General features: G+C 42.3%; 1 protein-coding gene across 3 annotated transcripts in view; it reads left to right on the top strand.

Annotated features, from left to right (window-relative positions):
• The window catches only part of LOC109864734 (fibroblast growth factor 13), a 211,953-nt gene that overhangs the window by 161,849 nt on the left and 25,113 nt on the right, over positions 1 to 24,991 (top strand). For 2 of the 3 annotated variants that reach the window (XM_020452642.2, XM_031797770.1), the window contains one exon: positions 16,846 to 16,956. In XM_020452642.2, coding sequence (XP_020308231.1) covers positions 16,846 to 16,956 — 111 coding nt within the window. Of the gene's footprint in view, positions 1 to 11,143; positions 12,169 to 16,845; positions 16,957 to 24,991 lie in introns of those variants that run through there. The other variant, XM_020452644.2, reaches the window with a different exon arrangement.

The following is a 24,991-nucleotide window of genomic DNA, read 5'->3' as shown; positions in this document are numbered from 1 at the left end:
AGGTTGTCCATGTAGACTCTCTTCCCACTCCCATGAGGCTGTGCCTGGGAGTGTAGTTAGTAGAACAGTGGAGGTGCCCCTGGCCCAGTGGAGCTGCGAGGAGGTCACAGTAGACTGGCATTCTGGAGCACCACAGTAATTAATGGACCCTTGGCAGGCTGGCACACTGCAGCAAACACAAAGCTGGTTTGCTAGCACATACAGACGCACACACGCATACAAACACACGCACACACAGACACACACACACACACACATGCGTCAGCCCTGGTAGGCTGGGTGACCATCACTCTTTCTCCTCTCTTTCTTGACGCTCGCCTCTCAAGTTGAAACCTGTTGCAATATTCATATTATTACCACTCCATATCATCACAGCAGCAGCCAGTTGACTTAACTTTGGTTATACCGTGTTTGTCCCTTGTCCGTAAAATGTATATAGTAGGTGTAGACACCTTTCCTGCAGTCAAATAACTAAATCACCTTGTAGTGGCCTCAAGGATGAGATGTTATTCATATTTTTCATAATTTCATAATTAATTTTTAAAAAAAGTTTTAATTACACAGAAAATCCAGTGTTTCTTACGTCAAACAGTTTTGTTATTTTTCAGTCATATGTGATATATATAAAGTGTAATATTGGGATGCAAACTCAAAAATGAATACATTTCAGCTTTATATCTGACATGGTACAGGTGTCTTCTTTTTTAACGATTTTATTTTATATGTACAAAATTTACAAAAGTTTTGAGAATGACACAATTATTAATTTCCACAAAGTTTGCTGCCTCAGTGTCTTAAGATATTTTAGTCAGATGTTACTATGGAATACTGAAGTATAATTACAAGCATTTCATAAGTGTCAAAGGCTTTTATTGACAATTACATGAAGTTGATGCAAAAGTCAATATTTGCAGTGTTGACCCTTCTTTTTCAAGACCTCTGCAATCCGCCCTGGCCTGCTGTCAATTATCTTCTGGGCCACATTCTGACTGATGGCAGCCAATTCTTGCATAATCAATGCTTGGAGTTGGTCAGAATTTGTGGGTTTTTGTTTGTCCACCCGCCTCTTGAGGATTGACCACAAATTCTCAATGGGATTAAGATCTGGGGAGTATCCTGGTCATGGACCCAAAATATCGATGTTTTGTTCCCCGAGCCACTTAGTTAACACTTTTACTTTATGGCAAGGTGCTCCATCATCCTGGAAAAGGCATTGTTCGACCAAACTGTTCCTGGATGGTTGGGAGAAGTTGCTCTCGGAGGATGTGTTGGTACCATTATTTTCTCATGGCTGTGTTCTTAGGCAAAATTGTGAGTGAGCCCTTGGCTGAGAAGTAACCCCACACATGAATGATCTCAGGATGCTTTACTGTTGGCATGACACAGGACTGATGGTAGCGCTCACCTTGTCTTCTCCGGACAAGCTTTTTTCTGGATGCTCCAAACAATCGGAAAGGGGATTCATCAGAGAAAATGACTTTTCCCCAGTCCTCAGCAGTCCAAACCCTGTACCTTTTGCAGAATATCAGTCTGTCCCTGATGTTTTTCCTGGAGAGAAGTGGCTTCTTTGCTGCCCTTATTGACAACAGGCCATCCTCCAAAAGTCTTCCCCTCACTGTGCGTGCAGATGCACTCACACCTGCCTGCTGCCATTCCTGAGCAAGCTCTATACTGGTGGTGCCCCGATCCCGCAGCTGAATCACCTTTAGGAGACGGTCCTGGCGCTTGCTGGACTTTCTTGGGCTCGCTGAAGCCTTCTACACAACAATTGAACCGCTCTCCTTGAAGTTCTTGATGATCCGATAAATGGTTGATTTAGGTGCAATCTTACTGGCTGCAAAATCATTGCCTGTGAAGCCCTTTTTGCGCAAAGCAATAATGACGGCACGTGTTTCCTTGCAGGTAACCATGGTTGACAGAGGAAGAACAATGATTCCAAGCCCCACCCTCCTTTTGAAGCTTCCAATTTGTTATTCGAACTCAATCAGCATGACAGGGGATCTCCAGCCTTGTCCTCGTCAACACTGAAGCTTCTACACCTGCATTGCTTGCTGTTTGGGGTTTTAGGCTGGGTTTCTGTACAGCACTTTGAGATATCAGCTGATGTACGAAGGGCTATATAAATAAATTTGATTTGATTTGATTTGAAACCTGTGTTAATGAGAGAATCACTGACATGATGTCAGCTGGTCCTTTTGTGGCAGGGCTGAAATGCAGTGGACATGTTTTTGGGGGATTCAGTTCATTTGCATGGCAAAGAGGGACTTTGCAATGAATTGCAATTCATCTGATCACTCTTCATAACATTCTGGAGTATATGCAAATTGCCATCATACAAACTGAGGCAGCAGACTTTTAAAATTAATAGTTGTGTCATTCTCAAAGCTTTTGGCCACGACTGTATATATATACACTACTGATCAAAAGTTTGGGGTCACTTAGAAATGTTCTTGATTTTGAAAGAGAAGCAACAACAAAAAAGTCCATTAAAATAACATCAAATTGATCAGAAATACAGTGTAGATATTGTTAATGTTGTTAATGTTGTAAATGACTATTGTAGCTGGAAACGGCAGAATTATTTATAGAATATCTACATAGGCGTACAGAGGCTCACTATCAGCAACCATCACTCCTGTGTTCCAATGGCACGTTGTAATAGCTAATCCAAGTTTATCATTTTAAAAGGCTAATTGATCATTAGAAAACCCTTTTGCAATTATGTTAGCACAGCTGAAAACTGTTGTCTGATTAAAGAAGCAATAAAACTGGCCTTCTTAAGACTAGTTGAGTATCTGGAGCATCAGCATTTGTGGGTTTCGATTACAGGCTCAAAATGTCCAGAAAGAAAGTACTTTCTTCTGAAACTCGTCAGTCTATTCTTGTTCTGAGAAATGAAGGCTATTCCATATGAGAAATTGACAAGAAACTGAACATCTCGTACAACGCTGTGTACTACTCCCTTCACAGAACAGCACAAACGGGCTCTAACCAGAATAGAAAGAGGAGTGGAAGGCTCCAGTGCACAAGTACATTGTGTCTAGTTTGAGAAACAGACACCTCACAAGTCCTCAAATGGCAGCTTCATTAAGTAGTACCCGCAAAACACCAGTCTCAACATCAACAGTGAAGAGGCGACTCCGGGATGCTGGCCTTCTAGGCAGAGTTCCTCTGTCCAGTGTCTGTGTTCTTTTGCCCATCTTAATCTAAGATATGGCTTTTTCTTTGCAACTCTGCCTAGAACGTCAGCAACCCGGAGTCCCCTCTTGTCCCTGTTGGGGGCCACTTATCCTATGGCAGGATTATTGATGGGCAGAACATGGGACAAAACACATGGTTTTATGGCGATTGATACAGATTACACATACACACATACATACAGTACTGTCTAAGTTACAAGTCTTAAGTGTACTAGTTAATATATTTAGACATTGTAGGCCTACTTTGAGAGGTCATACTATTACAGACTTTCAGTAAGTCTGATTTTTAAAGCGCAGGTTATTGCCAACTTCAATGGCAAGCCTGCAACAACAATGTAAGGCTGGTCACTTGCCCCATCTAGTGTTCATCTGGTGTTCAGGATCTGCTTATGCTTCTGCCTCAAGGTATCTACCTACAGTCCTCTAACTCCACTCTGGACCTCGAAGCCAGTTCCACTGCTATTGTTCATTGTTCCTAATCAGGGACTGATTTAGACCTGGGACACCAGGTGGGTGCAATTAATTATCAGGTTGAACAGAAAGCCAGCAGGCTCCAGACCTCGTACGGTATACAAGAGAATCACATTCACCACAGTTTAGGCCTTCAATATATTAGCCATCGCAATGAATGGCGCTTGTCTTAGAGAGTTTGATCAACAATGATCTCATTTTCTTCTATACTTTATGTACATTAAGTAAGTTCATCCTCTATCTGTTATTTCTCATTAAACATGGAAGATGGTCATTTCATGTAAGAACGTTTGAATCATGTCTTCAAGTTGGCCTGATTCAATTATCTTCTGTGTTTGATTGCCCTTTATCTATGGTAGTTTATGTGATAAAGCATAAATTGGAAAGCCAATTTCAATACCACTGTACCAGTTTGTTAAAAATCTCTCTTCAGTGTCCAGAACAACAGAGCTTCCATGTAAAAAAAATAAAAATAAAACTCTGCTAATGCGTATTGTCATCATTGATGTACGTCGATGCATTTCAGTGGAAAGTGGACAGGGCCTGCATAACCATTTTACCCGGCACATTAAAGGATCGTTTTACATGCATGTTGCTGTAATATGAGAGGAAACTATTCTCTGCTCTAGGCAGGAAGTACATTCTCTACGAGCAATTTCGACCCCTTTTCTTCATTTTCAACTCAGAGAGCCTGCAGCAGTTTAGTGTCAACACTCCAAACCAACAAGACCTCCAAATGCATCTTTAATGAGTATTTCAGAGCTTCATAATGGCATGTCACTAATGCCCGTCTGTTAATGATCTTCTTCTCCATCTTCTGCCGGCCCCGCCTTGACGCTTTCTCCGTCTACGCCTTTGACAGTTCTTTGAATTATCTGGTTTAAACTCTTGTGGCATCTCCTTGCTTTCAATCCAAAATCTGTCGGCTATTGTTCGTATTGAGGACACTTTTCTTGGCTTCAGTTATGCATAGAAGCAAGACTTTTCCCTTGAGGAAATCTGCGTCGGGTAGGCTGTGCTTCTCCTTTCCAAGTGTTCCTGTACATTTTCTTCCCTTTTGTTTGACTTCTAGGGACATAGCCTACTTTCTGATGTACTTGATGTGGAATATGCCCCATATCGCGAGTATACAAATATCCTATTTACTTTGTGTTTTGCTGCATGATCTGTGGCGGAACAAGGATGTTATTGACAAAGGCGCACAACCTGGCGCTGGAGCTGTCCATGGTGTTGAAGGAAGATGACCTGGGCGATAGAAGTGCTGTAGAACTATCATACAGAACTTGTCTTGAGGTCAAACGCTTATTGTATTTAGTTGATGTGTAGCCTAGGATGTATAATAGCATACTTGCTAAAACTGATGCATAGAATTCAAAATGTAACTTTTTTGTACATATCAATGGTAGTAAATATATCGGTAATATGTTTGTTTTTTTAAGGATGTTGAAAGATGATCTATTTTGATCGCACTGGTTAATGTTAATGGTAGTTCAAGTTTGAAAATGTAGCCTATAACCTACAGCTCCTTTTTCTGTTAAATATGTCGGCTATCGGCATACTCTGGAGCCTTGAGTGTTTCCAGAAACAGCCTTTTATTATTGTCTATTCCCTCTATGATTGTATAGATGCCTAATTGAGATGATTGGGTAATAGTCTATTTCTTTGTAATTGAAGTAACAGTTTCGTCCTCGTTTTTCTTTGTATTTTTTAAATATGGTCTTTGGTGTCCGTGTGTGGCAGTGTATGCAGTAGAGCCTAATGTACAACGCTATTGATCTGTGAATGATATCAGATGTAAAGTTTGTGTACGGCAGCTTCAGATCTGGACTGTAGGTGGCGCCCATGTGGAGGCTTTGATTTCCGATGTGAAGCACAGAGAGGAAACAGAGGGAGGGGAGGCTGAGGAGAAGTAGACTACTGCTGTTTCTGCAGGGAGTTGTTGTCAGTAGCCTTGTCAGTGAGGGGGTGCTGTCTCCCTACAGACGTTTGATCTTGCAGTTGATGCAATAACAGGACATGACTCCTGTCCTGTCATAGCCTACTGTCTTGTCGTGAGAGAGTTTTTTTTCGATCGCTTGTCATCCAAAATGGTAGCCTATCAGTTTCACAGAGTTGCGAGCGATTTATGCTTTTAAGTAGGCAAGTAAAATGTAGATGACTGTGTTCAGTTGCTCTCATGTATATCCTCAACATCAATGTCATCCTAATATGTTTCATTGTAAATAACCTATTTGGCCAGATCAACAGAAGTTGAAGTGCCCCTCAGTGCAAGGCAAACTGGCAGAGGCCACACTGCCATGGCAACGCGTTGGTGAAAAATGTGGGGGTGCGAGCTTCCTGTTGTTGCCAAACGCTCATCTCCTCGCCCTGCTCTAAGGACAGACAGACAGGATGTGGAATATTGTTGATGGATCAGTCTCTGCTCGAGTCTAATTGATCCCATCACCCAGTGTTGTTGTTTTCTGCCAGTGGTTGCATTCAGTGTTTTCTTCACCTGACCAAGTGTGTCGGGGGCAGAGTTATAGCCCAATCCATCTCCAACTTTGTCAGGGCTTTGCCGACACTCCAAGTCATTGGTCACTGCATCTCGCACTTGAGCACCATGGTCATGTTTGTTTGGGTCTCTTCCACACAGTCCTGCCTGGCTAGTGGAGCAGGTGCTGGTAGGCAAAATCTCAAGGCACTAAAGTCAGTGTTGTTGTCCAAGGTACTGCAGTGGAGCTTGCTTGCGCTTGCAGGTCCCGTTCTTATCTCATACACATAGTTTAAAGTGCTATAATTATAGCAGGAACCATTGTTAATTGCACAATTACTGACCACAATGACTGGCCACAACCACACAACTACTGACCACAACTATTGACCACAACCACACAACTACTAACCACAACTACTGACCATAACTGGCCACAACTACTGACCACAACTATTGACCGCAACCACACAACTACTGAACCACACAACTACTGAACCACACAACTACGGAACCACACAAATACTGACCACACAACTACTGAACCACAAGCACACATCTACTGACCACAAGCACACAACTAATGACCACAACGACTGACCACAACTACAGACCACAACTACTGACCAGAAACACACAGCTACTAACCACAAACAAAAAACTACTGACCTCTCAACTACTGACCACAACTATTGAACCACTCAACTACACAACCACACAACTACTGAACCACAACCTACTGAACCAAACAAATACTGACCACAACCACTCAACTACTGAACCACACAACTACTGACCACACAACTACTGAACCACAACCACACAGCTACTAACCACAAAACGACTGACCACAAACAAAAAACTACTGACCACACAGCTACTAACCACAATGACTGACCACAGCTACTGACCACAACGACTGACCACAACCACACAGATACTGACCACAACTACTGACTACAACGACTGACCACAACCACACAACTAATGACCACAACTACTGACCACAATTACTGACCAGAAACACACAACCACTGACCACAAACACAACTATTGAATCCACACATCTACTGACCACACAACTACAGACTACAACTACTGACCACATCCTACTGAACCAAACAACTACTGACCACAACCACACAACTATTGACCACAACTACTAAAGCGCACAACTACTGAAGCACACAACTACTGACTACACAACTACTGAACCACACAACTACTGAACCACAACCACACAGCTACTGACCACAACTACTAAAGCACACAACTACTGAACCACACAACTACTGAACCACACAACTACTGAACCACAACCACACAGCTACTGACCACAACCACACAACTACTGACCACAAACACACAACTACTGACCACAACCACACAACTACTGACCACAACCACTGACCATAACTGACCACAACTACTGACCACAACCACACAGCTACTGACCACAACCACACAACTACTGACCACAAACACACAACTACTGACCACAACCACACAACTACTGACCACAACCACTGACCATAACTGACCACAACTACTGACCACAACCACACAGCTACTAACCACACAACTGCTAACCACAACTACTGACCATAACTGGCCACAACTACTGACCACAACTACTGACCGCAACCACACAACTACTGACCACAACTACTGAACCACACAACTACTGAACCACACAACTACTGAACCACACAAATACTGACCACACAAATACTGAACCACAAGCACACATCTACTGACCACAAGCACACAACTAATGACCACAACGACTGACCACAACTACAGACCACAATTACTGACCAGAAACACACAGCTACTGACCACAAACAAAAAACTACTGACCTCAACTACTGAACCACACAACTACTGACCACAACTACTGAACCACACAACTACTGAACCACACAAATACTGACCACACAACTACTGAACCACAAGCACACATCTACTGACCACAAGCACACAACTAATGACCACAACGACTGATCACAACTACAGACCACAACTACTGACCAGAAACACACTGCTACTGACCACAAACAAAAAACGACTGACCTCTCAACTACTGACCACAACTATTGAACCACTCAACTACACAGCCATACAACTACTGACCACACAACTACTAAACCACAACCTACTGAACCAAACAAATACTGACCACAACCACTCAACTACTGACAACAACTACTGAACCACACAACTACTGAACCACACAACTACTGACCACACAACTACTGAACCACAACCACACAGCTACTGACCACAACCACAAAACGACTGACCACAAACAAAAAACTACTGACCACACAGCTACTAACCACAACGACTGACCACAGCTACTGACCACAACTACTGAACCACACAACTACTGAACCACACAAATACTGACCACACAACTACTGAACCACAAGCACACATCTACTGACCACAAGCACACAACTAATGACCACAACGACTGACCACAACTACAGACCACAACTACTGACCAGAAACACACTGCTACTGACCACAAACAAAAAACGACTGACCTCTCAACTACTGACCACAACTATTGAACCACTCAACTACACAGCCATACAACTACTGACCACACAACTACTAAACCACAACCTACTGAACCAAACAAATACTGACCACAACCACTCAACTACTGACAACAACTACTGAACCACACAACTACTGAACCACACAACTACTGACCACACAACTACTGAACCACAACCACACAGCTACTGACCACAACCACAAAACGACTGACCACAAACAAAAAACTACTGACCACACAGCTACTAACCACAACGACTGACCACAGCTACTGACCACAACTACTGAACCACACAACTACTGAACCACACAAATACTGACCACACAACTACTGAACCACAAGCACACATCTACTGACCACAAGCACACAACTAATGACCACAACGACTGACCACAACTACAGACCACAACTACTGACCAGAAACACACTGCTACTGACCACAAACAAAAAACGACTGACCTCTCAACTACTGACCACAACTATTGAACCACTCAACTACACAGCCATACAACTACTGACCACACAACTACTAAACCACAACCTACTGAACCAAACAAATACTGACCACAACCACTCAACTACTGACAACAACTACTGAACCACACAACTACTGAACCACACAACTACTGACCACACAACTACTGAACCACAACCACACAGCTACTGACCACAACCACAAAATGACTGACCACAAACAAAAAACTACTGACCACACAGCTACTAACCACAACGACTGACCACAGCTACTGACCACAACCACAAAGATACTGACCACAACTACTGACTACAATGACTGAACACAACCACACAACTACTGACCACTATTACTGACCAGAAACACACAACTACTGACCACAAACACACAACTATTGAATCCACACAACTACTGACTACAACTACTGACCACATCCTACTGAATCAAACAACTACTGACCACAACCACACAACTATTGACTGCAATTACTAAAGCACACAACTACTGAAGCACACAACTACTGACTACACAACTACTGAACCACAACCACACAGCTACTGACCACAACTACCAAAACACACAACTACTGAACCACACAACTACTGACCACAACCACACAACTACGGACCACAAACACACAACTACTGACCACAAACACACAACTACTGACTACAACTACTGACCACAACCACAAAACTACTGCCCACAACTACTGCCCACAACTACAGACCACAACCTAAAAAGGACTGACCACAACTACTGACCGCTACATACCACAACCACACAACTACTGACCACAATACAACGACTGACCAAAAAACGAATGACCATAACTACTGACCACAACTATTGACCACGACCACACAACTACTGACCACAACTACTGAGATAAACAACTAATGTCCACAACAACACAACAACTGAGCACAACTACCCAACTACTGACCACAACCACACAACTACTGACCACAACCACACAACTGCTGACCACACAACAACTGAACCACACTATTGACCACCATTACTGACCACAACAACACAATTACTGACCACTACTACTGCTCTGGTCTGCACTAGCTCTGGTCCAGCTTTGGTCCTGGGCATAGCTAGCTAGCTCTGGTTCGCATTAGCAAGGGTCTAGCTCTGGTCCGCACCACAAATTATTACTTAATGTGCATACATTTACATATAATACCCACCAACAATAATTTTAACTCTTGAAACGTTCAAGCTAGAGACACTAAACTAACTTTAATTTGTTCAGGCTATCCTAACTGCCAATTCTTTAAAATCTTTACCAACTTTAACTATATATATTTGCATCGATTTGCAGAAAATAACTGACCAACAGTAACTTTTAAACCTTAAGAGCTAGAGATACCAAACCAATTTTCTCAGGTTAAGGCTATTCTAACTTCAAATTCTAAAATAACTTGTATCAACTGTAACTATATAAATGTGCATGAAATAACACACCAAGGGTAACTCTTGAATATTTTAAGAGACACCAAAACAATGTTCACATGTTCAGGCATTCCTATCCAATCAATCAGCCAGTCAGCCAATCAAACAATATAACCCGTCGCTACCATTACTACTGCAGTCACTACCACTACTATAACTTATTTCAAAACAAGAAGTACTTGAAACAATCTAGCAATACACCAAATTGTCTTCAGAAAATGTACTTTTGTAGTTGTATATTGACAATGCATGATAAGGAAGCAGTGTTTTGTATTAATTAGGGTGGACTATGTGATTTACTGCAAGTGATATCATTTCATCTGAAAAATATATATGAATCTTTTGTATGACAACTTTTTTAATGAATCTTTCGTATGTTTAATGGTTAGGCGTAATTGGCATACTCATTGAATGGTTCTTGAATAAATGAAGGGACAGAGTGAGAGAGGGTACCAGAATCTTACGCCCCCACGCTAGTTCTGCGCCTGGGTAGTATGCTCCCTCAGAGCACAGCAGTATAGCTGAGACTGTACCATGCACTAGGGTCTGATTCTGCATTTGAATGAAGAGCTTTATTTCATTAACTATTGTCACCACGCTTGAACAAGAGAGGAAAAACTAACGGAATCTCCATAATAACTAGTCTCTCTCACCTCACCTGTCGCTACATATTAAACAGGTTTAGTACCAGCAGGGTTTTGCCAGTGACGACGGAGATTAACCTACCAAAAAGAGAAGAGAAAAAACATCAGCATTGGAATGTTTCTTTCTGTGTTCTCTAACAGGTGTTTTTCTGTCTGCGCATTTAGCGCCGTTCAAGACCACCTGCCTCAGCGCCACTCTTGATGTGCACGGTCCATGCTTTTGTGGGATGGTTCAAACCGGCTTTTTAGGGGAACAGTGCTGCGCGTATTTAGTTATGATGCTGAGGAAATGACACAGTTGGAGGATCAATACCTCGCGCTCTGGTAAACTATATGTGCTGCATGAGAGTGGAACTTGTTTTTTTTCCGGAGATAAGATGCACCATTACCAAGCTACCCCCAACAAAACCATCAGAAAAATTATACATTTACAGAACATATAATTGCCAGCATTTTGAAGAAGAGTGGAGGTACTTTTTTATGCACTGACTGCATTTTTTTATGCAGAATGTCATGTTTTTTGCACAATTAACGAATAATAACTGCGCTTTGCATTTGAGGACTATTTGGATGACCACTGCGCCTTGAGTAAGATTTTAAAGTAGAAGTCCTACGGTCGGGAGGAAGAGGTGAAACATTTTTTTTATAGTGTGGAAGTTTCCTCGGGAAACCCGTCAAACTGGCCATGGCTGCAGCGATAGCCAGCTCCCTTATTCGGCAGAAAAGGCAGGCGAGGGAGCGGGAGAAATCTAATGCCTGCCGCTGCGTTAGCAGCCCGAATAAGACAAAGCAATGCGAGAACAAACCCAGTCGGTTGTCTATGTTCTCTCGGGTCAAACTCTTCGGCTCCAAGAAGAGGAGACGGAGGCGACCAGGTCTGGTTTGGATATACCTTCATTAGACCATCACAATCAAAATCCATATGTTTGATTATTGTTGCCATTTCTTTGTTTCATCACTTTCACCAACTCTGCTCTGTGCACCAAATATTAGGGGAACTGGGCAAGCTTTTTGTTCATTTAGTTGGATTTATGACAGTTCAGATTGTACTTAACGACCTAAGGCAGGATTCCCCAACTGGCGGCCTGCCGACACTGATTTTAATTGCCCCCCCAAGTTTTCTAGTCTTTTTAAAAATTGTTGGACATAATTATTTTAAACCTTGCATACATTTGTATAGGATCACGTGTCTCTCTATTATGTGTGGGAATAATTTTGAACAGATTTCCAAAATTAAAATCACTTGGAGCTGATTTGGAGCTGATTTGCTGGTGTTTTTACAGTCTTTTATGTATTAGTAAAATATTATATCCTGTTTGGGCTTCTTGCCGTCAATTTGCAGTCTACAAATTATATGTAATTATGTTCCAGACCCCTGACCATCCGCTCAAGAAACAACCGGCCTGTGGCTGAATCTAGTTGATGATCCCTGACATAAAGGATATGCTATATTGGTGTTTCATACCTCAATGTCTGCTCATGTAATCCCAGGTGGACCAGGACAATGGAGCCAGCTAAGCAGGTTTAATGCATAACAAAAGCCCACTGGGTTTGTGGTCTTTACATATCATTACCATTCTTCTGTCTATTGTGATGAATCCACAATGAGCAAGCTTCAAAAAGCCTCTAAAAGGCAATGCAGATATATTGCTTTGAAGTACTATAATGGGATACAGGGTGTACAGTAAACACCCAGCATTTGAAGTTTAACACATTTTCATTGTGTATTACACTTTCTATTTTGAGATTTTAAAACGGGGGGGGGGGGGGGATCCAGGGACATTTCCTGTACAGCCAATGCAGTATAGTGGATGTACTTCAAAGCTGTGCTCTAACCGAAAACAGATAAGGAATCCCAAGGGAGCTCTAAGAGTCCCTGAGTGGCCCATGCAGTCTATTTCTCAGAGGCCCGATTAATATAGTAATGAAGGCTTAGCACCCACTGCAGCTTACAGCACCTAGCCACAGCCAGGGAGCCATGCTATAGTCAGACAAACCTCAGTCTGCGTTTGACCATTAGCTCCTAACATCTCCTAACATTAGCTGGGCTTTTGATCATGGGGCTCCTAACATCTCCTAACATTAGCCATGCTAGATCCCAGCACTACCGTATGGCTGGTTCTCTGTGATGTTTACATGGCTACTTGAACCTGGCTCCTGGTTAATGAGCACCGTCGAGGTTTGTTGAGCGTGACTCAGCCCTATACTTTCAGACCTAAACGAGCTCCAGTTAATTCCTCTCCCATCAAGTTCACAGGCTGTTTTCTAAGTGCATTAGGGAGGTGGGAGTGGAGGAGGGTGCGTCCCTACGGAGCCGGGGCTAAGCTACCCTGCAGTGTTTCATCAGAACTGGACACACACCATGATACCAGCCAGTACCCTCTATCATCAACCCTCACCCCCACCCTGAGGTGGGATGGGAATTCGGAAAGGGACGAGGACAGGCAGTGTGTGGCTTACGTAACACATGTGGAGCCTCAGCAGAGAGGTTTTAGCGTGTTTGGGTGTGGGCATGTGTTTGGGTGTGAGAGGAGGTCCCTGAGCATGTCTCCTGGTAGAAAAAGCAGTGCACTGAATTCACCTTATGGTGCCTTTCCCTGTCTCCGATACATACTGTACCTTTGTGGATGTGTGTTTTGGAGGTAGCATGGGAATTTTCAAATAAATAAGTCTTCTAAGCATTCTCCTCCTCCAATCCCCATATATGCATTCAATGCTAACATTGAAGAATATGCCTTATTACATGAAACCAGATGTCTACAGTACACAGCATCACACATAAGATTACTTAGGAAAAATAGACTGACATTTTGGTGAAAAACCCCGCCTTTGAAAAGGACGTCAGCCTCCTCCTGTATTGGTCTTGAAAGGTTCAGATAATAGGGAGCTAGCGGTGCTAAAAAATAGTCAAAGCATGTGTATGGGCCAGGCGGTAACCTTTGTGAGGGTAGAAATGGCAGGGTTGAAAGGTAAGGTAGGTGAAAGGGAGGGTGAAATGTGTGGTAAACCACAGTAAAGGACACTCCTCTAGGGACAGGGACATGGGAAAAGGACAGCTCTTCGTAAAACACGACACACCAAAATGTCAAGATTGTGTAATCATTAACACCGGCCAGTTCCAGGTTTATTAACTAATGATATTGGTCATCCAATTGGCAGGTAGAATTTGTACTTTTTAAGAGTGCACTCTAAGTTGTCCAGGAACATTTACTTCGATGGCATAGACCAGAGGTACCAAGACTTTACTTATATAGGATCTACTTCCTAACGCGGTCCACCCCCCTCTGCAGTATTAAATATCATTTCACCATATTGATTGGATGATTTGTACTGCATGCTGTCAGCAAGCTTTGCATAGTCTGGGTTATATCTACTGATTGCTAGCCTCAAGCAGGTGTCCAGGTGATCATCTGTTAGTGTGGACCGGTATTTTGACTTGATGAGTCCATTGATGCGTCCAGTCATGGCTGGTGCTCCGTCTGTAGTTATGGACACAAGTTTGTAAATGAGTAACTGAGTGCTGTTAATAAAGTCCTTGAATGCCACAAAAATGTCCTCCCCTCAAGTTTTTCCATTCAGCGATGTGATTTTGAGCAGCTCCTCTTTGGCAGTCATATCTTCAAACACCATTCGGATGAAAATGCACAACTGAGATGGTTTCGATCACGTCTGTCGACTCGTCAAATCGAAGTGAAAAGAACATGCGCTCGTTTGTCTTTTTTAAGATGCTCCCTCAAATCCTCATCCATCATTTCACAGCGCTGTATAACAGTATTTCTGGATAGCTGAGCATCCTTAATAGCGGAAATGATTTCTGATTTATTTTTAAATCATCAAACAATGATACTGCTGCATTTAAAAAGGTATCTTTTACCATTTCGGTTTCTTGTGCTTTGCTAGTATGCGACTCACCCGGAATGACGCAGTTGTGGCTGCCTTTGATTTTGATTTGGGCCTTCGATCGATTGCTGGGCAGCTAGTTGAGACTTCAACTCTTTTACTTTTCTCATACGTAGGCCACTTTTAGCTGGAAAGTCACTTTCATATTTCTTGTGAACCGTTTTGAAATGCCTCTCGACATTTCCCTTCTTAGCAAGAGCTATGTTTGAATGGCAGATCGGACACACACATTTTGAATTTGTTGTGGTGAAAAAATGATCTTCCTCCCACTCACTGTGAAAGTGGTAGATTTTTCGGTTTCTTGCTGCTTGGTCCAGCACTCATACTGTATTAAAAACGGTAACAGCAACTTCATAGAAAAAAAGTTGTAAAAAAACAACTACCACTGGAACAACAAAGAATATTCTGTTACAGGTCTGTTACAGGTCTCGCAAGCGTGGAAATGGAAACGTACTAACTTTAGACGGTTGCTATGGTAGCGACAGTTGGGGGAAAAAACATCTAGCAACTATAGTGCCGCGGATTCGTCCAATTTTATGTCAATCAAGCAGTTAAAAAAAATATTTTAATAAGTAATATTCGAGAAAGAAGCTAACCTGTAAGCAAAACATACAGTGCATCAGAACTGTGGACCTCATTCTTTTTCAGCAGACTTGATGGTAATGCTGTGAATTGCCAAAATATATATTTTTAGGAGAAACCTTTTGAGAACTTTTATGCAGTCTACTAGAAAGAAGTTTGCGATCGAGGATCGTCGTCCTGGGCACCAATGGCCTAGATGGACGGAAATTATTTTCCATTACACCAGAAAATAAAGATGCATACCCCAATTCTTAAAACATGGCATTTTTGCTAGGGAACACACAAACATCATATAGACAGTTGACATCTAAGCAGTGCTTATCCTAGATTATTATTTACTCTAACTCTTAAGCACATATTCTTATTTTAATCCTCTCCGGTGTAGCCACATGCCCCTTTGGAATAAACCCAGACTTCCTTTGTAGTCTCTCTAGTCAGGAACTGTTTGCTCATACACCAGTATCCATGGCTAGAACTTATAGATGTCAGCAGGGATGTGTTTGCACTGGTCTCTTGAGCCTTTGGAGAGCTGAGAATGTGGCTATGCTGGGTCTATTGGGAGCAGAACTGGGGGACTGGTTAGTCACTGTAGTCTACAGCTTAGTGTGCCAGGGTTCTATATGATAGGATCTCTTGTTATAAGATACATGGCTGGTGGATGGGTAAATAAGGCTCCTGTGTGGGCACAAAACTGAACTTAGATCAGCATCTTGATAACAGAACTTACATCAGCATCTTGATACCAGCATTTACATCAGCATCTTGATAGCTGAATTTACATCAGCATCTTGATAACAGAATTTACATCAGCATCTTGATACCAGAATTTACATCAGCATCTTGATAGCTGAATTTACATCAGCATCTTGATAACAGAATTTACATCAGCATCTTGATACCAGAATTTACATCAGCATCTTGATAACAGAACTTAGATCAGCATCTTGATAACAGAATTTACGTCAGCATCTTGATGCAACTTTGATGCAAAATCAGGGCCTGTTTCCAATCTCACACTCCCCCTCTCTTCCCCTCACTATTTTCCCTCCCTCTCTCTCTCCTCCCCTCAGAACCCCAGTTGAAGGGGATCGTGACGAAGCTGTACAGTCGACAGGGCTTCCACCTGCAGCTGCAAGCAGATGGCACCATCGACGGGACGAAGGAGGAGGACAATGGCTACAGTAAGTCTCCTCTCCTCCGTGCCACCAGGGATGTGTATTCATTAGGGCACACCATAGCAAAACATTTAGCAACGCAAACTGAAAAACAAGCATTTCTTATTGGACAAGTTCATGTTGTCCCTTCCTTTTATTTATTTTTTGGTGGTGTCAAATTTAATACAACCCTATCAATCTAACTAGCCCATCTTCTCACCATCCTGTTTCTCTGTACATGTAAACACTGTCAACGGGAAGTTACTGTGCATCAACACACAGTAAAGAGTGCTACGACACAATACATCAATGAGACACTTCCTTGCTGATTCAGTTTCAAAGAAGAAGCACAGCTTTGATCTGTACACTCTGCATACTGTACTAAGTCGTTGCTGACATTCTTTCTAGCTCGGATCACATTTGAGATCTCTCCATTGCTACAGATATTTACTGCGTATCTCCTCGCTCGCTCACACAGATAGACTTATTTAGTTCAGTCTATTTGTATCCCTAATCGGAATTAGAAATCCTTAGGCTTTCCAAAGCCTTTGAGATTTCAACTGAACAATAGACAAGAAAGTGGTTGATGGCAATAATATGGAGCATTAGATTGTGTTTAGGCAGACTGATAGTATTATGGCCTCAGTAAAGTTGATTGGCTTTTTTAATGTCTTACATACCTCCTTTAGTAACAGCAGGTTTTCTGTAATCCACACAGTATTGATAATTCACTATCATTAATCCCACTGCTCAGGGTGCCCTGATTTTCTATGGGCAGATTAAAGTAGAGATTGATAGCTAAAATAAAACAGCATGCATTCAACAGGCCCAAACACAATCCAATGCAAGTGGATAGATATAAATTAGATAGACAGACTGATGGATGTTTGAGGGCTCTGCGCATGGAATCCCTTTGTTTTCTGTGCAGGCTGTTAGAGATGCACTCATCCTGATTGCCACATAGTGACTATTGACTGACAGCTGCTCATGCTCTGTTATGCCAGGACTGTTATTGCTGGCAACAGTATTAGATTTCCAATACTTTTATGTCATTAGGTAGGTCTCCATCCAATTGGTGACATATATTCATGTGAATATTCTCAAATCTGCATAAAAACAATCAAATCTGCATAAAAACAATAAAATCTGCATTAAAAACAATACATCTGCACAGTAAACAAGAGGTGTGTTTCCATCAAATTAATTTGTTATGGATTAAAGGTTGTGCGTGATGTTTTAGTGCACGTAAAAATAATTTGTGCTGTTAAATTCCCATGTACCGAATAAAGAATTGATGTCAAATGGGTTTCCATCGCATTTTTAACTCTATTGGTTGTTTTGTCAATAAGAAAATGGCTTTATATAGCCAATGTGCCTACTCTGGTCCTGGCATGTGCACTCTAGCCAACAGCTCTCAGATACAGTGATGAGATTATTATGGAGAATGGTGAGATAATTTTTATTTGTCAAACTGCAGCCAGGCATGGATCATCATGTCACCAGAACAAGACCCTCAATATTTATTGGAAAGGAGCATCAAGCTCATCGCCATGCACTTTCACAACCCTGTGAAGTTCATCCTAATTTATCTGTGGCCTAATAAACTGCATGCTTTCCCGAGTCGTAATGGGAGGACCACACAACATATAATCGCTTCACTCTAAGTTTACGTCATAGGATGGTTATTATATCAATATTTGCGCGTAAAGCAATTTCCACCGCCATTTCTCACATAACTTTTACAGAAGCAAAAAGATCCCACCTTGTCTTGCGTATTTTGCTTTGACATTTGGAAAGTTTACCGACAAATTTGCTGTTTGAAAGGTTGGATGGAAACTTGGTTATTATGACACTTCTCAGTACAAAAACAAACATGAAGATGTCACTAGCTATGTTTCCATTAACTTGTCCAGAGATTTTTTTGTCGATATTTAGAAAGTTTGCATAGAACAAATATATTAGACAATTTCCCGCTATGGTGTGTTTCCATCTAACAGTCTTGTGTCGATAAAAACAGATGGACATAACGACATCACACTTTTAAAAAAAATTACATCTCAAAAACCTACAGTGTCGAATAAAAATGTAGTGGTTGAAGTGTTTCCATTACCCAATTATCCAAATTTGCATTAGTAAATAGGTTACAGCCTGTATGCCCTCCCACCTATCGGTGTCATGTCTCAAGTAGCCCGCAAAAGCCTGCAGAAAAATTGGCTGGTGAAACCTGTATCCAGCCAACCAGAAAAACAAGGCGAAACAATTCAGCCATTCTTGAAAGTCAGGAAAGGGATCCTGGAAGGAAACATTATCAATAAATTGAAGGAAAAAAACGCAGTTTTGATTATAATTTTGTAGCAATAAAGAAAGCTTGACAAAATAAAAATCCATCCCTGTCAAACGGATTTGAAAAAATGTTTTCGATCTTTAGATAATGTCTCCTATATCTGCCGGCGACGTTGCTTTTGTCAAGTAAACCTGGGTCAATGGAAACCTGCCTACTGACAGCTGTTGTTATAGGAACACAGTCCTACCCTGTCTTGATAACCGCTCTACCAGAGTTTCCTTGGCAGAGTGTTAGGTAGACTATTACCAGTCCCAGAGCGCCATGCCCTCACAGCGTTGGCGCGACTCGGGAGCCTCCTGCTCGGCGCCCGTGCCTCAGATGGCGCCATGTGGTTTGTCGTCAGGGCACTGATGTCATACAGTACCTGCCGCTGCCTGCATCACCATCACCCCGACACTAAACGACTGTCGCATTGTGGGAGACTGTAAATTAGCCCCGACTATATTAAATTAGTCACTTAAACCAGATGACACTTCTATCCCACAAATTAACACCCCTTCTGTGCAGCCTGCGTGTCAGCCGCAGCAATAAATGACTCGGTAATCGTCTGGTTTTAATATGTTGCCTTCTCTGGAGGAGAGAGGGAGGAGGGATGAAGGAGATATGAATAAAATAGAAGGGAGGGAGCTGGTTTATAGAAGAGAGACCAAACACAACATACTCACTGGAGGCACAACACATATCCACTCCTATTTCTCCTAGTGTTAGTTAGAGCCATTAACAGTTACCTATTGAGATAAGTTACGTAACAATTGGCATGCTTTTCCCAACCAAAACATTTACATTTGGGAGAGACAAATTATAGAGCCTGGTCGAATAGGAAGGGGAGAAAAGGGAAGCCGTTTGCACCCGTCCAAAAATAGAGTTGTTAGGCGCTGGGTGCTCTTGTCTCCATGGTGACGGCAGCATAGTCCTCTTGGTGCTACTGGTGTCTTGTGATGGTGGGGAGGACCTACTCAAACGCACGCACACCCACAAGCCTTCTAACATTGCTGCGGTAGCACCCTTATGAATATACAGCAGTGTTGGTTGATGTTTACCAAATTCAGAGCAGTCCAATTTTTTTGCTTTACCTGAGCAGGCAATTTTTGAGCCATAGAATTATTCGACAAATCTAAATAATATTACTAATCAGGCAGCCCTCATTAAAGGCAAATTAATAACAAGTGTTGAGTCAATAAATCGCTCCTACATGAAAACAATGTTTTTCTACATTGTAGCACACGTTTTTAGGTCTTTATGATCTGAACATTATGCTAAATACCACCCATGCACACTAATTTGTTTCCAAAAGGGACACTGATTCAAGGCAATTCACCCACCCCTTTCTCCTCACTGTCACAACAATGAGTTAAAGAGAGAGACCCTAATCTTGTATAATAACAGCCAAAGAACACTGCTCAATCAATCGGGGTTATACCCTTCAGCCAAGATTCACACACATCGATCTAATTGGCTAATTAATGACCAGGGCTTGAGAGGCGAAGCCTGTGTCGTCAGGTAGATTTGAATCTGTTTGTCCCTTTCTCTGTATGTGGAGACCAGAACAGTAATGTTAATGCTGATGGTCTGAGCTCTGCCCGTTAAGCCTGGGTTCAGTAGCACTGCCTTGTTCCTTCATGATCATCTCCTATGGAGAATGGTTCTCAGACATGCGGTACAGAAACAGAAGGTTTGAAGTAGAACAATACAATAAAATGTATTAAAAAGAAAGTAGTTACAGTCTCCTATGAGGACCGAGCATGTCTCTTTCGCTTATGTTCATGTTGAAGGAGGTCACAACCCACTGACTTAGAAACATGTACTTCATGCTCAGGTTAGTGTGTTTTTGTAAATGGGATTTTCAAACCTAAAGGTCAGTGAGAATCAGAAAGTTTGTCACTGTGTCAGCCACTGCCGACCAATGACAGAGCAAAAAGAGTCATATTGATGGCCATGTCCGTCAGTGGTTATGATAAGACAGGGAACAGGCTAGAGGTCATGGTGAGGTAATGAGTCTGTGTGTGCGTGCGTGTTTTTCTGTATGTATGTGTGGTGCGGAATCCTCAGCCCTGGCCCGCTCTCTCCTCTAGCACCTCGGGTGTTATGTGAGGTAAAAGTAATTGAGTTTCGCCTCTCGAAAAATCCCTGGCGGCTGATTGGCTGGTAATCCCCCTGAAATGAAGTTTACCGCAGCTTTGTCTGTGTCATGGGTACGGGTCTCAGCACGCATCGAACAGACAAAGAGAGAGCGAAGGACAGAGAGGAGAGAGAGAAACACATTAAGTGGATATATTCGTGTAGTCAGATGAGCAGCAGAGAGAGAGAGAGAGAGAGGTGGAGAAAGAGAAAGGGACTGGAAGAGGGAGTATTATTAAGTGGAAGGATCCCCTCGTGCTGCAGGGAGATGAGCTGTAGCAGGAATGGGGTCACCTATACAATGAGCAATGTTCCCTCTAATTGTTTTGGGGACTGAGCAAATTTCAGGTCTGCTGAGCGCAAATTTCAAGGTTGTGAAAAATCTGTGCGACTTCCATTGCGCGTTTACTGTGAACACTGAGGCTGTACCTGCTTTAAGTTATAGCCTTAACAGTGGCCAAGTAGGCTACTGTGGCTTTTTGACCATAATGTCGGCCTACCATAGTGGCTTATCATAAAAAATAATGGAGAAAAATGCTTCCCATAACATTTTAACATGGAAATAGCTGTTCTATCATTCAGCCTACAGTAGCAGCCAATGCGGGGTGTTCAGTGTAGGACTACATTCCATTAGACTTTTGGGAGAAAAAAAAAACATGCAGGGCTTGACATCAACCTGTTTCTTCACTTGTCCTTCAGACAAGTAGGTGACTAAACATGTTATGTTGTTTGATGGAAGAAACCACTTTACAAAATAAAAAGCATTATTATTCCCATACCATTATTACAGAGAATCAGACAAATTATGCTACCCTCTGCCTTTTGGCTACCTAGCTTATTCAAGCCTGTCTCGAAATACAACACTGCCCCTTTAAGGCAAAAAAAAAAGCTCTTTACCTAACTTGCTTTTCAAATATGGCTACAAATGTACATGTTTTATGCTCTTGTAGGAAGCAATCACGCCCCTATTGCTGACTACAAATGATCTAGAACTAGGCTAATAACTCACTAACTAGCAAAGGATAGGAACAAAATGTGCACGTGGCTACATGAAGCTCTTGCTATTATCTTAAAACAAGCGCATCTATTCACAACCACAGCTGTAAACACAGTCCAGTTCAAAGTAAATAGCACAGATCCATATATTGTAATGGTCTATTTGCATATAGGCCTACTGCAGCTCTGATTGGTTATGCCACACCGGTCTGTGTAGAGTTGTGCACAATAGAATCCTACTCCGATGTATTCTGCCTACAACAACATCTCTTGCATAGTTTGTTTTGTTTCAATTGCATTGAAAGGTGCTAATATTGTGTTGATTCGATCACAATCGCCAAAGTAAAGGGAAACGTTGATAGTGTTAACTAATCGGGAAAACTCTGGAAAGTTAAGTGAAGTTCAATCTCCTGCTTCTCTCAGTGGGATGATATTTCTTCTGAGCTCTGTGCCGCAGTCTCAGGCTACTGCGCGCCTGCGCACGCTCGCAGCTTAGAGGGAACATTGACCAAGATGGAAATGGAATCCTGTCTATGCCCATAATGATACCTTCACACACAAAAAACACTTTAGCTACATCAACTAAACTAACATGCATATACAATCCACAAAGTACTTCCTACCACAATCATGTACAGTAAGTGTACGCCCACCTATGTGAAAGCCAGCTCCACCACACAGAGACTCTGAAAATAGCAGTAAGTGACATAGCTAGCTGATCCCAGATCAGTTATCTCTGTGAGGAAGGCAGCAGATGTGGCTCAGGGTGGAGGGCTCTGGTGGGTCTGCTGGGAGGCAGGGAGGGAAGGATGAAGGGAGGAGAGGAAGGTGGAGAGATAAAGGTAGGAGAGGAGAGATAAAGGTAGGAGATGAGATGAGAGATGGAGGGAAGAGAGGAGAGATATGGAGGAAATAGAGGAGGAGAGATCGAGGTGTATTCATGGCATCATCCTAAAGTACCACCTGCACAGTGTTTATGTCACATGGTAGAGCACTGACCAGGTTCTGGGTTGACCAGGCAGTGTGAAATAGAGGTGGACAAAGAAATCCATTTTCATACATTTATTTTTATGTCATTACTTTCTCTATAAATCATTTCAATAGAGTTTATAGCATCAATCCATATTTGTTTTCAAGTTACCCATACTTTGCCTTCACTTCTCAGTTCTTCTATATCCATTATTTGACTTTAAAAACCACGCTAATTAAAATCACAGAACAAACATGCAAACCAAAGAAAACGAAAGGGGTACAGGAAGCAACACAGTCCAGCGGGCAGGCATCCATGTTGTTTTCTCAGAACAACTACATTAACGTTGTGCTCCTGCCAAACGTATCAGCTACAAGCTCTCTGCAAATCCACCGTGCCTCCAGACTGCATTACTTCCTGTGGGGGGTTGCTTAGAACACAAAAAAGAGGGAGGTTTAAAGAGCCACTGAACACACCGATTGGCACGTGTGTTTTTCTGTTGCTCATTAGAAAAACGTGATTTCAGTCTTGGAGGTGTGTTTCCTGACCGATTCCACGTTTGGTTAACAATGTTTGTCCCCCATGAGACACTGTAGAAAAGGAAGCCTATTTCACTTCTTGAAAATCCTCAGAATAAATCTAAGATAATTCAAGAAATCTGTAATGATTGAGATTTTTGCCAAATGTTGTTTTAGTTGCACAATTTTACATCTAACTAAGGTGTTTGGTGTAGTATTTGTCAAGTAGAAAAAAATGTAATTCCATTTTGCATTGATTAAAGATCTCCCACTTCATGTTGCTAATCATGGAGTCTCTGACTGTAGTCCCAACAACAATAAGCTACTCGTGTGAAACGTGTGGAGGCTATATGGTATGTCTTTTTCCGAGGCGCACATAATGAAAAAATTATACACTCGCAAGTATTTCAATACTAACATCCTTTCGGATATTGAAATATAAAAATTTAAAACATTTCCCATCCCGAGTCTAAATCCCCTCACACAGAGATGTGCCCGTCTCTATCCCATAGCACTGCTCTCTGTTACTAGAGTGCATGGATGTGGCAGCATGCCAGCACTGTGCACAATTAATGCCAGGCAGGACAGAAGAGGACTGGGCAGGACACAGCAGCAAAGCTACTGTTTGGCCCCGATGTTGCCGCAAACGCAGAGAAAACAGTTACAATATGGCTTAACAGCAATAGCTCTTTTGCCTCTCTCCACCACTGCTCACGCTATGAAAACTCCCTCTCTTCCGGAGTTCAAGTGCAGTCCTCTGTGGTGGCGGGCTGCCTCTCTATCCCTTGGCATACGAATGCAGTGTTGCCAGGGGAGATTGTCAGGTTCCTGGCTAGCTCGGTGACAGCAGGACAAAGGTGTGAGCGGGTTTGGCATATGAGGACAGAGCCGGGCTGAGGGAGGTCTCTCTTTAGCCTGCTAAGCTAAGCATTACTGTAGCTAACTCTATTAAGTGGACTGGGGTAGAGTGAAAGGATGTGGTTGGCATGAATAGCGGGGGCAGGAGTATTAGCTTTACGTTGTTTTCTACTTAGATTAGCTCTGCTCCTATGATGGCGACACTGTGTTACCTGCTGCGGTTTACAACATAGTCTCAGTATTCCTTCTAAATATATG

This window comes from Oncorhynchus kisutch, linkage group LG19, assembly GCF_002021735.2.
Source record: "Oncorhynchus kisutch isolate 150728-3 linkage group LG19, Okis_V2, whole genome shotgun sequence".
NCBI classification, from domain to species: domain Eukaryota; kingdom Metazoa; phylum Chordata; class Actinopteri; order Salmoniformes; family Salmonidae; genus Oncorhynchus; species Oncorhynchus kisutch.
Note: the sequence above shows the minus strand (reverse complement) of the source record. Positions and strands in the feature narration are given on the sequence as shown.